This window comes from Oryctolagus cuniculus, chromosome 6, assembly GCF_964237555.1.
Source record: "Oryctolagus cuniculus chromosome 6, mOryCun1.1, whole genome shotgun sequence".
Lineage (NCBI taxonomy): Eukaryota > Metazoa > Chordata > Mammalia > Lagomorpha > Leporidae > Oryctolagus > Oryctolagus cuniculus.
The window spans coordinates 409,575-422,200 of NC_091437.1; the positions used below are offsets into that span (position 1 = coordinate 409,575).

Here is a 12,626-nt window from a genome sequence, read left to right on the forward strand (position 1 = left end):
CGGAGAGGGAGTCCCAGGGGCTGCTTCCTCCCCATCTAAGCCAAAGGCAGTGAACCAGCAAGGGTGCAAGAAGCGGAAGCTTCGGGTGCCCCAGACAGCAGGGGCGCCAGGGACAGGCGCCGCCGCCATGGCCAGGTCCGCCCCAGGCCAGGGCTCGGGGCTGCCACCTGCCGTCTGCAGCGTCCCTCACTCATCATGCTGGACAGTGTCTCATGCCTCCCACGTTCCAAGGCCCCCAGTGGGCGTGGCTGGGCCCGGGGCTGTGCCAACCCCTCAGGGTTGAAGGGTCGGGGAGGAGCTCACTGCCGGTGAGGGTTTCGTGGGGCCCGGCCAGCACCTCCCAGAGCTGCCACTCAGCGGCCCCCTGCTCCCTGTCAGATCTTCGACATCTACGTGGTCACAGCCGACTACCTGCCCCTGGGGGCGGAGCAGGACGCCATCACGCTCCGGGAAGGCCAGTACGTGGAGGTGCTGGACTCGGCCCACCCGCTGCGCTGGCTCGTGCGCACCAAGCCCACCAAATCCAGCCCCTCCAGGCAGGGCTGGGTGTCGCCTGCCTACCTGGACAAGAGGCTCAAGGTAGCTGGAGGTGGAGGAGGAGGGAGGTCCCTGGGTCGCTGTCCTCACTGGCAGGCTGCAGCCCAGCCCCCGTGGGGCAGGGCCAGAGCTCAGACCGCCAGGATGTATCCCCATGTCTCACCAGCTGTCACCAGAGTGGGGGGCCCCCGAGGCCCCTGAATTTCCCAGGGAGGCCATGTCAGAAGCTGAGTACAAGACGAAGCTGAGGTGAGTGGCCGGCGTGGGCAGGTGACAGCCCTGTGTCTGGGTGGGACCACCCCTCAGAAAACCTGGCCGGGGTCAGGGGTCTGGCTTGTTTTGTGGGGCCTCTGCGATGTGGGGTCTGTGGGAGCCTCTGTCAGGGACAGGCAGGGGCAGAGCTGATCAGAGAGGCTGCAAGTGCACCCCTGGCCCCTGCAGCTGACCCCTACCCAGGGCTCAGAGGGACTGTGCCACTGGGGGACTTCTCGTGGTGGAGTGGCCACCTTGCCCTATGCTGAGAGTTGCGGGCCATGGCAGCAGGACGTCTCTGTGCCAAGAGCCACAGGCCGTGGGCGTCCCCGAGCCGAGAGGCGCAGGCCGTGGCAACAGGGTGTCCCTGTTTAGCAGCGATGGGGTCAGAGTCCACAGAGCTTGTGGCCCCACGTCCTCGTGTAGGGGGGCAGCCGTGGCTGGAGTGCCTGGGTCTCCCCTCATGGCTGCCCCCTGCCCAGTGCCGTGGTCCAGGAGCTGCTGAGCTCAGAGCAGGCCTTTGTGGAGGAGCTGCAGTTCCTGCAGAGCCACCACATGCAGCACCTGGAGCAGTGCCCCCACGTGCCGCCCGCCGTGGCCAGCCAGAAAGCAGTCATCTTCCGCAACGTGCGGGACATCGGGCAATTCCACAGCAGGTGGGTGGGGCTGATGTGTGTGCACGCGTGTTGGGGAGGGCAGGAGTGGAGAAAGGAAAGAGCCTGATCTGACCTGACCTGACCTGACTTGCCCATGGGTGCCTCTTGTCTCTGGGCAAGGACACAGTGTGGGCACCTGGCTTACTCGTGGAGGGCCTGCAGCACACGTGCTGTCATGCGTGTGCATGTTTACACGGATTTACATGTCCACTGCAACCCTCATAGGACCATGCCCATGTGGTCAGCATAGACCCTTCTGTACATGTCCATGGCAACATGTACATCTATGTGCACACACACACCTGTGTACATGGCCCATGTGTGTCCATGCACAGCCACATGCTACACGCAGGCAGCTGTGCACACACACATCATAATGCACAGCCCTGGGTACATCCAGGCTGCTGCCTGCACATGCAGCCTGCCACACCCCTGCGCAGGCACCTGTTTCTGCCCAAAGATGAGAGAGCCTAGGGCGGGGTCCTGACACCCTCGCCCCCACGCAGCTTCCTGCAGGAGCTGCAGCACTGTGACACGGATGACGACGTAGCCATGTGCTTCATCAAGAACCAGGAGGCCTTCGAGAAGTACCTGGAGTTCCTGGTGGGCCGCGTGCAGGCTGAGTCCGTGGTGGTCAGCACGGCCGTCCAGGAGTTCTACAAGGTGCCCCCCACCGAGCCAAGCAGCCCGCTGGCCCTACCCTGCCTGTCCCCAGGCTCACTGGCCGCTGGCTGTCCTGTGACCCAACCCTGAGCGCTGAGCCCCCATGGCCCCTGCTGCTGGGCAGTCACCACCGGCCACGGCCTGGGAGCACTGGAGCCCTTCCTGCAGCCACTGGGGGCCTCGTGTCCTCACGCCCTGATCTCTGCCCTCCCACAGAAATACGCGGAGGAAGCGCTCTCGGCCGGGGACCCCCTGCAGCCGCCCCCGCTGCCCCTGCAGCACTACCTGGAGCAGCCGGTGGCACGGGTGCAGCAGTACCAAGCCCTGCTGAAGGTGTGCCCACCCGCCCGCCGCCCCACAGGGCCTGGCCCGCAGGAGGTCCTGAGCCCTGACCCGCGTCCTCCTCACCTGCAGGAGCTCATCCGGAACAAGGCGCGGAACAGGCAGAACTGTGCGCTGCTGGAGCAGGCCTACGCGGTCGTGTCGGCGCTGCCCCAGCGGGCCGAGAACAAGCTGCACGTGTCCCTCATGGAGAACTACCCGGGCACGCTGGAGGCCCTGGGCGAACCCATCCGCCAGGTGGGGCTGCGGGCCGCGTCGGGGCGTTGACCGGGGCGCGGGGCTGGCCATGGCTGACTGGAGCCCCATCCCCCCGCCCAGGGCCACTTCATCGTGTGGGAAGGGGCTCCGGGGGCCCGCATGCCCTGGAAGGGCCACAATCGCCACGTCTTCCTCTTCCGCAACCACCTGGTGATCTGCAAGCCGCGGCGGGACCCCCGCACCGACACCTCCAGCTATGTGTTCCGAAACATGATGAAGGTCTGGGGCGGGGGCGGGGCCGGTGCCGCCGAGTCCACGGCTGTCTCCCCACACGCCCCCACTGACACACTGACCCCCCACCCCTGCAGCTCAGCAACATCGACCTGAACGACCAGGTGGAGGGGGATGACCGCGCCTTCGAGGTCTGGCATGAGCGGGAGGACTCAGTGCGCAAGTACCTGCTGCAGGCCCGCACGGTCATCATCAAGAGCTCGTGGGTGAAGGAGATCTGCGGCATCCAGCAGCGCCTGGCCCTGCCCGTGTGGCGTGAGTGACCGCCGGCCTCCCCCATCCCGCCTGGGGGCTGCCCCGTCAGCTCCGAGAGGGTGCAGTGGCTGAGTTGGGTGTCGGGGAGCCCTGAGGGGAGACACAGCATGGGCCCCATTCGGATCCAGCCAGGGATGCGAGGGCTGGGGCGGCCCTGGGACTGCAGCCTCCCCTGCAGCCCCTGCCACTGCCCAGTGTGCCCAGCCTGCTGCACACACCCGGATCTCGAGCACCCACTGCCTCGGGTGTGGGGCAGGTGGCGCAGGGCAGGGTGTCCCTGAGGGCATTGTGAGAGCCCTCAGAGCCCTGTGTGTCCTCAGGCCCCCCGGATTTTGAAGAGGAGCTGGCCGACTGCACAGCTGAGCTGGGGGAGACGGTCAAGCTGGCCTGCCGGGTGACTGGCACGCCCAAGCCTGTCGTGAGCTGGTACAAAGGTACGCTCGCCTGTGTGACACATTCCTGAGAACTGGCAGGCAAGGAAAGACAGGCCACGACTGGCTACGTGGCCGGTGTCCTAGGCCTGCGAGGCGGGTCCTGGGTGGGGAGTGAGGCAGCCGCAGGGCCTGGGGAGGCGCTGCAGGTACTGAGGCAGGTCAGGAGCAGGGAGGGGGCTGGGGCTGGGGCTGGGGCTGGGGCTGGGGCTGGGGCTGGGGCGGGGCTGGGCTGGGGCCAGGGGGCCGGGGCCGGGCTGGGCTGGGCTGGGCTGGGCTGGGCCGGGCCCAGGCCCACCGTATCATGGCGAGAATAGCTGCCTACGCGTGGGATCCTGCACAGAGCACCTGTGTCTACACAGCAACATCAGCATCCTTCCTAACTGAGAGGGGTTTGGCCAGGAACGCATCCAGCTCCACCAGAAGCCATGTCGACACTGCATGGCAGGGCCACTGTCACCCAGTGTCATGCACATCCCACACGCCAGGGCCACTGTCACCCAGTGCCATGCACGTCCCACACGCCAGGGCCACTGTGACTCCAGTGTCACAACATCCCACATGCCAGGGCCACTGTCACCCAGTGTCATGCACATCCCACACGCCAGGGCCACTGTCATTCATGTCACACACGTCCCACACGCCAGGGCCACTGTCATTCGTGTCATGCACATCCCACATGCCAGGGCCACTGTCATTCATGTCACACATGTCCCACACGCCAGGGCCACTGTCATTCGTGTCATGCACGTCCCACACGCCAGGGCCACTGTGACTCCAGTGTCACAACATCCCACACGCCAGGGCCACTGTCACCCAGTGTCATGCACATCCCACACGCCAGGGCCACTGTGACTCCAGTGTCACAACATCCCACACGCCAGGGCCACTGTCACCCAGTGTCATGCACATCCCACACGCCAGGGCCACTGTCATTCATGTCACACACGTCCCACACGCCAGGGCCACTGTCATTCGTGTCATGCACGTCCCACACGCCAGGGCCACTGTCATTCATGTCACACACGTCCCACACGCCAGGGCCACTGTCATTCATGTCACACACGTCCCACACGCCAGGGCCACTGTCATTCGTGTCATGCACATCCCACATGCCAGGGCCACTGTCATTCATGTCACACACGTCCCACACGCCAGGGCCACTGTCATTCGTGTCATGCACGTCCCACACGCCAGGGCCACTGTGACTCCATTGTCACAACATCCCACACGCCAGGGCCACTGTCACCCAGTGTCATGCACATCCCACACGCCAGGGCCACTGTCATTCATGTCACACACGTCCCACACGCCAGGGCCACTGTCATTCGTGTCATGCACGTCCCACACGCCAGGGCCACTGTCACTCCAGTGTCACAACATCCCACACGCCAGGGCCACTGTCACCCAGTGTCACGCACGTCACACACACCAGGGCCATTGTCACTCCAGTGTCACACCCCACATGCCACAGTCACTGTCACTCCAGTGTCACACCCCACATGCCACAGTCACTGTCACTCAGTGTCACACACATCCCACACGCCAGGCCACTGTCACCCCAGTGTCACACATGTCCCACATGCCACGGCCACTGTCACCCCAGTGTCACACATGTCCCACATGCCACGGCCACTGTCACCCAGGGTCACACAGAGCATCTCGTGTGGCCGGGGAACAGCCAGACCTGTGTTGGTGCAGCCTTGATGTGTGCGTGGGCCACATCAGGGTTTATGACAGAGGGACTGGGCTGGCTCCTGTCGCCTTCTCTTCCTTTGTGCCAGGAGCTGCAGTGAGGGCTGAGGCCTCAGTGTTGGCCACAGCAGGTCCTGGATGCACATGGGGCAGAGCTGGCCAGATTTGCCAGGGGAGTCTTGGCACATGTGGGAGGGAGAGCAGCATCTGAGCGCTCCTCGCAGGTGGACACCGAGCAGCCAGAGGAAGGCAGTGCTGTTCACAGGGCTGGGAGACAGAGCACAGGCTGGGACAGGGGTGTGGCCGTGACGAGACCTGGGAGCCACTGGCCTGTGGAGTGCATCTGACCGTAGCGCAGCGTGGACCGGGCGAGGTCCAAGCCTCGAGATCTCAGCCCCTCCACCCCCGGGATGCAGAGCAGGGAGGGGAACGAGCCAGGGAAGAGGGTCAGGAAGCCGGCAGAGGGGCAGGGGTGAGCTGCTGGCCACCTGGGGACTCTGCATCTGCCACTGGTGGCTCTCCACTTGCTGCTCGGCCCCATAGTTCACACACACACAGGTACACACGCACACGTGAACCTGCTCAGACACATTACACACGGTGAACACAGAACTACACTCCACATATCTGTGTGCGCATTAATACCACACATACTACATATGTGGTATATGCTACACGCACGACTTATGGTTACCTGCACACACTACACAGCTGTGTGGTGTACATGCTACAACATACCTGTGTAGTGTGCTACATGCGCAGTGCATGCTACACATCTGTTCACACTCTGCATACATATGTGAGGCACTCTGCATGCACAGTCCATACACTACGTAACTGCATGCACTACACATGTGGCATGTAGGACATGCATGGTGTGCACGCAGATGTACAGTGAACATTCACATGTACGTGTGTGTTGCACATGTGTGGCACTCCTACATTCATAGCACATGCATACACACGGATGTGCGCCCCTGGATACACACTGCACATACACAGGAGCGCCTCAGAAGGCCCATGGGAAAAGGTAGCTGAAAGATAAGTCTGTACTGGCTCAAGAAATGGTCCTTGTGTGTTCTTCACAATGCATGCTTTATACGCGATTCCCAACATTTTGCAGCAAGGTGAGCTTTTTCTTTGAAGTTTCCTCCTACATAGGTACATGCTGCACATCACACACATAAACATACGTGTGTATATGCATGTGCAGATACCACATGCATGTACACATGTAGAAGTACATTCAATACACGTGCACTTGTGCTTACACTCCTGTGTTATGCTCCATATGTAAATATGTACACACAGGATGCACATGTACACACATACAGACACAGATACACACAGATACAGAACTGTGTGTCCACAACAGGCAGTTTTGCTGCCTATGACTGGCAGCCAGAGCAGCATGTGTCACTGCTCAGCGCTCCCGGGGGGGGGTCACCCAGACGCCTGTCCCACAGAGCTTCAGGAGGGGGAAGTCAGCTGCAGTCTCACTAAAATTCTCACCAGGCATGAGCACAGTCTTGCAGAACGCCTGGCCTACAAGAGCTGTCCCTGGGGCCTCGTCCCGAGGGACCTGCCCCATCCCAGGGTGGGTTTTCCCAGGTGCTTGCTGCTCTCTTGATGTTCTGAGCCGTCCAGCTGCCTGGCTGAGCCTCTGTCCATGCAGGCTGACCTGTGCTGTGTTTAATGAAGGCTCTTGTCGAGGGGGCTTGGGGCACCAGGGGAGAGGCCAGCGTGTGGAACTGACCCCAGCCATGCCCCCGCAGTGCCCACAGAGCAAAGGCAGTGGGGCCCTGTAGCTTGCAGACTTCCCGCAGCCCGAGGTGTGCAGACACAGCAAGGCTCTGTGAGCTCGTGTCACACACGTGACTGGCATTGTGTCACCTGGTGTGGCTGCCCCCTGCCGCCTGAACCCCCAGGCAGGAAGCTGGGCCGGGGCCTCTGGGCCAGGATGGGGTCAGTGGCAGGCATAGCCAAAGGCAGGACAAGTCTAGTAGAGTCCCTGCTAACAGGTGGCCCTGTTTCAGGTGGCAGGGGCCATGCCGCAGCCCACTGGCTGGGTTCCCTGGAGCACTACCCTGTGGTGCAGGCCTCCCTGTGTGCAGGAGAGGCTGCTCCGTGCCTGGTGCCCACACGGGAAGTGCTCGGAGCCACTGCTCATGTTCCACGGGCCCCACCTCTTGGCCCCAGGTGGGGGATCAGTTGGCTGCACACCAAGCCCAATGGAGCTGGGGGTGGTCACTGTGGGGCAGCCCTGAGGTAGGGTGCTGGCTCCAGGGAAACAGCTGGCTGATGGGAAGCTTTTGGGCCTCTGAGTGGTCAGGCCTGAGACAAAGGCTGCTGACTAGGGCTGTCCTTGGAGTTCAGGGGAGCTGGGCGTGAGCCTCCCCATGGAAACATTTGCACCTGGGCCACCCAAAAGCCATCGTTGGCACGGGGTGCTCTGCCGGGTCCCACCTCAGGTGCTCTGAGCAGCAGCACAGATGTCCATGGGAGACAGCGCGAAGGCCAAGTGGTCTCACCCACTGTGGGTGTCCTTGGTGGGGTCCAGGTCCCCCGGCCCAGCCCTGTTCCCAGCTGTTGTCCGAGTTGCACAGAGAGGGAGACAGAGGCAGAGGCAGGGGTGGAGATGGAGGCAGGGGTGGAGGCGGAGGCAGGGATGGAGCTGTAAGGGTGGAGGCGGAGGCAGGGGTGGAGCTGTAAGGGTGGAGGCGGAGGCAGGGGTGGAGACGGAGGCAGGGGTGGAGCTGTAAGGGTGGAGGCGGAGGCAGGGGTGGAGACGGAGGCAGGGGTGGAGCTGTAAGGGTGGAGGCAGAGGCAGGGGTGGAGGTGGAGGCAGGGGTGGAGCTGTAAGGGTGGAGGTGGAGGCAGGGGTGGAGCTGTAAGGGTGGAGGCGGAGGCAGGGGTGGAGGCGGAGGCAGGGGTGGAGCTGTAAGGGTGGAGGCGGAGGCAGGGGTGGAGACTGAGGTGAGCAGCTGTTGGCCAACCAGAGCCAGTGCTCTGGCTGCAGCTCCTCAGTCACTCCTTGGGGACTGCGGCCCCCAGACCAGGCCCAGCCCCTTGTCTCTGATGGGGTCCCACCTGCCCTACGGCATCCCCGACTGTCCCTTCCAGATGGGAGGCCGGTGGAGGTGGACCCTCACCACATCCTCATTGAGGACCCTGATGGTTCGTGCACCCTCATCCTGGACAACCTCACCGGGGCAGACTCCGGCCAGTACATGTGCTTTGCCGCCAGTGCCGCCGGCAACGCCAGCACCCTGGGCAAGATCCTGGTACAAGGTGAGCCTGGGAGGCCCGCCTGGGGGTGGGGCTTCCCTGCCCACCTGTTCCTGCTGTGGAGCTGCAGAGGGTGGAGCTGGAGGCGGTTGGCGGCAGGTGGGGGCCGGCAGAGGGATTGGGGAGCACTAGCGGGGTGAGGGTCCCAAGGTCCCGCTCCATCACGGCATCTGTCTCTGTGCTGTATGTCTCCGTCCCTCTGTGTCCCCATGTGCCCAGTCCCACCGCGGTTTGTGAACAAGGTCCGGGCGGCGCCCTTTGTGGAAGGGGAAGACGCCCAGTTCACTTGCACCATCGAAGGCGCCCCCTACCCTCAGATCAGGTGGGACTCTGCTGGCCCAGGGGTGGGCAGGGAGGGAGCGTGGGCCCCTGTGGCCGTGGTCCCTGTCCATGGCACGTGGGTGGGCGGTGCATTCCCTGGGGCAGAACTGAAGCAGGCTTGAGGGGCCGAGGCTGAGGAGGAGGGGCCGGTGGGAGTTGGGGCCTGAGGTCCGAAGATCAGGGAGCAGAGTGTGGCCCACACCAGCCTCACTCCTGCTCTCTGGGCTGGTCCAGGTGGTACAAGGACGGGGCCCTGCTGACCGCCGGCAACAAGTACCAGATGCTGAGTGAGCCACGTAGTGGCGTGCTGGTGCTGACCGTCCGGGCGGCCGGCCGGGAGGACCTTGGGCACTACGAGTGCGAGGTGAGGCACGCGCGCCAGTGGGGCCCCAGTCCTCGTCCCCGTCCCCAGTCCGTCTCTGGGGTCTAGAGGACTGGGCAGAGCCGGGGACATCAGGCCACTTGGCCCAGCCCTTCCCCTGCTCTGCCCCTCCCCCCACATTATCCTGAGCCATGTTCCTGGTCACCCTTGCCTTGGCCCCTCCCCTCATTTCACGGATGCCCCTTTATGTTGCCTCTTGGGGGGCAAAATCAGGTGACCCCTGGCTTTGCCCACCAGATTAAAAGGCGGTATTCGTCCCCAGCAGTGATTCCCGTGGAAGTGTCCAGCCCCGTGGGTGGACAGAGCTGCCCGCTGGCCCTTTTCTGTGTCTCCTAGTCTGGGTGGACATTCCAGGGTGGGGCCCACACCAGGCCCTCCAGTCCCCCAGGACTTGGGGGCAGCCAAAGCCGGCGTGCCCTGGCAGTGGGTGTCCTAGGAGCCCGGGCACCAGCTCTGGTTCTTCCTGGGTTCCCATCTAGCTTCCTGCTTTGTGCCGGCATCTGCTGTGGCCATGCCGGGGAGGCAGAGGGACACCATCCGGAGTTTGAATTTGCATCAGTCGGAGTTAACCCAGTTCAAGACTGGGCTCCTGGGTGGCACCAGCCCCACTTACAGCTCTGAGCCAGACAAGGCCCCCACTCTGCCTGAGGCGGGTGGAGGTGGCCCCATTGTGACCGGGCCCTGAACCAGCCTCTGCTGTCTGTTTGCAGCTAACGAACCGGCTAGGCATCACGCGCGGCGGGGGGCACCTGCACCTGCGGAGCCCGGCACTGCGGGCCCGAGACCAGCACCACAGGGAGCAGCTCGTGGCAGCTGTGGAAGGTGGGTCTCGCCGTGTGGCCTGCGCGGCCTCAGCAGCTCCCTGCACAGGCCCAGGGGCTTCGACCATCGCCTCTTTCTATCAGGCCACGCTTCCTGGAGGAGGGGCCAGGCTGGCGTCCTGGGGGGGAAGCCTGTGCCTGGGAGACGAGAAGTGACTGTGGGCCCAGGGAGACAGCCCTGAACTCGAAGCCTGGGTGAAGGCTGGGAGGCAGCCTGGGAAGGTGACGTCCCGGGGAGTCATGGATGTGTGGTGTGAGGGCTTGAGTGCTGGACGAGGCGTGCCCTGGCCCCTCCAGGCAGGCTGGAGCTGGTCATGGACCGGCAGAGCCCTGAGGGCTCTACCTCCTGGGTTCCTGGAAGGGACCTGGCTGTGGGCTGAGGCTTGCTGGGGATGGAGCTGATACAAGGCACAGCAGCTCACTTGCCAGCTGGCTTGGGTGCCGCACGGGCAAGCAGGGTGGGTCCGAGCTGGAGCAGCCACACCTGGAGGGGGCCGCGTGGGCAGGTGGTGAGCCTCCTGTCTCAGGGAGCATGTCTGGGACATGCTGGAGGACGTGTCCTCCAAGTCCTGGAAGGTGGCTCCTGCAGCACCTCAGCCACTGGAACCAGCCCCTCCCAGGGCCCTGCCATCCTGTCTATTGGGACCCCCCAGAGCCAGGCCACCCAGAGCCCTGGAGCCCAGCCTGGGGACCCGCGGTACCCTCCACAGCCCTCAACGGGACCCCTCCCTCGATGGGCAGGGTCCTTGTTCCTCACCCCCACAATGGCCACATGCGCTGAGCCCATATCCCCAGGGATGCAGCTGATGCACGTCCCTGCCCCCGTGCGCCTGGTGTCTGGTGGGAGTGCCTGGAGGAGCCGGGCAGGGGCACCAGACTCCTTCCTGCCGGCACGTCACTTGTCGTGGGGTCTTGGGCTGGGTGTGGCGGAGGGGAGCTGTCTGGTGTCGGCAGCTCAGCGGGGCCGGAAGATGGTTCTGGAAGACCCGGAGTGGGCGCCCACGCCTCCCGCTTTCTAACTCTCGTCCTGCCGCTTCCTCCTTAACCCGTGGCTGCACAGCCTGAGGGCCGTGGTGGGCGCTGTCCCGTGCTTGAGAGTCTGCCTGGGCAGCAGCCCTCGCTTTGCACCGCTGCAGCCACTCCCTCGGCCCAGGGCCTGTGGGGGAGAGGGGGCGCATCTGGCAGCCGCCCTCGAGGGAGGGGAGAGGAGACCCAGTGCAGGCGCTGTGCTCCTCAGAGAGGACGGGCTGGGCCTAGTCTAGACACCCAGAACCTTCTGTCTGCCCCAGGCTCTACCCCGGGGCTCCTGCCTCTAGGGGGCAGCCTCACGACACCTTCAGATAGCAGCACAGCCGACCACACCCACCTCGTCCAGGGCAGGTCTGAGGCAAAGCTGCCGTCCCCGAGTGGCCGAGTGGCCGTGCAGCAGAGCAGGAGGTGCCCAGCCCGGGGCCACCTGGCTTCTCAGGCCCCCTCCCTGCAGGGTGACCGAGGGGCTGCTGGGATGTGAGTGCTGTCTGGCTGCCTGGCTGGCTGTAGAGGAGAGACCTCAGGTCGGGCGTGAGTGCCTGGCCCCAGGCCAGCCCCACCCTGTGTCTGGACCCCAGCTCCCCCATCTGCTGGCTCTGGAGCAGGGGGACCTCATGCTGGGACCCTGAGGCTGCGCTGCTCGTTCTGAGCCCTGCCCCTGTCCAGGCATTGTCTGGCGCTGCCCCTGGCCGCACTTCCGTGGCCTCTGCCTGGACTGCTGTGGAAGAGGGAGCGGCTGCTGGCTCTCGGTGCCTGCACAAGCCCTTCCTTTCCTTGTCTGGGCCCCCGCTTTCTCCATACGAGAAGTGGGATCATAGGCCAACAAATCTCCGGGGCTCCCATGCACACAGGAGCCGGGGTCCTGTGCGGGAGGCGTAGGCTGGCCCTCACTGGCCCCACAGCCCCGCCACGCTGCCACGCTCTCGAGATAACCCAGCCTCTGAGGGCGGTGTGATCACCCCACTCAGAGATGAGGGCAGTGAGGTGCTGCCCAGGGGCAGGTGGCCAGGTAGGCCTCGGACCCAGTGTCCCACGCCAAGCAGGTGGCTGCACCGCCGCGCCTCTGCCAGCTCAACGCCGCGCGCTGGCTGCGTGTAACCCTCGCTATTCTGACTGTTTTCTTTGTAGTCACTGAGCAGGAGACTAAGGTCCCCAAGAAAACCGTCATCATGTAAGTGCAGGCGTGCTCCTTCCTCCGACTGCGGTGCCCCCGCATGCCACTAACCCTGCACCTCGCCCTCGTGGCCCGGCCCCCTGCCTGCGCCGAGCAGCTCTCTGTGTGTCTGTCTCCCCCTGGTTCTCTCCTCTGGAGTCACGGCACACAGTGGGGACGCATGTCACGGCGGCTTCCCGGGGCTGGGACAGTCAGGGTGGCACTGGACGCAGGCCTGCCTCTTGGGGCAGTGTTGTCCATGACGTGTCTGTGATGGTGGCAGCTGTTGCATCTGCACGGCTCGCTGTGGTG

General features: G+C 64.2%; 1 protein-coding gene across 3 annotated transcripts in view; it reads left to right on the top strand.

The window, feature by feature from the left end:
- The window catches only part of OBSCN (obscurin, cytoskeletal calmodulin and titin-interacting RhoGEF), a 116,631-nt gene that overhangs the window by 89,492 nt on the left and 14,513 nt on the right, over positions 1 to 12,626 (top strand). For 2 of the 3 annotated variants that reach the window (XM_070075938.1, XM_070075939.1), the window contains 13 exons: positions 379 to 579; positions 704 to 786; positions 1,272 to 1,445; positions 1,952 to 2,108; positions 2,325 to 2,441; positions 2,523 to 2,687; positions 2,769 to 2,927; positions 3,017 to 3,194; positions 3,515 to 3,628; positions 8,444 to 8,611; positions 8,828 to 8,930; positions 9,164 to 9,293; positions 10,022 to 10,133. In XM_070075938.1, the coding sequence (XP_069932039.1) occupies positions 379 to 579; positions 704 to 786; positions 1,272 to 1,445; positions 1,952 to 2,108; positions 2,325 to 2,441; positions 2,523 to 2,687; positions 2,769 to 2,927; positions 3,017 to 3,194; positions 3,515 to 3,628; positions 8,444 to 8,611; positions 8,828 to 8,930; positions 9,164 to 9,293; positions 10,022 to 10,133 (1,861 nt within the window). Of the gene's footprint in view, positions 1 to 378; positions 580 to 703; positions 787 to 1,271; positions 1,446 to 1,951; positions 2,109 to 2,324; positions 2,442 to 2,522; positions 2,688 to 2,768; positions 2,928 to 3,016; positions 3,195 to 3,514; positions 3,629 to 8,443; positions 8,612 to 8,827; positions 8,931 to 9,163; positions 9,294 to 10,021; positions 10,134 to 12,289; positions 12,333 to 12,626 lie in introns of all 3 variants that reach the window. The other variant, XM_070075940.1, reaches the window with a different exon arrangement.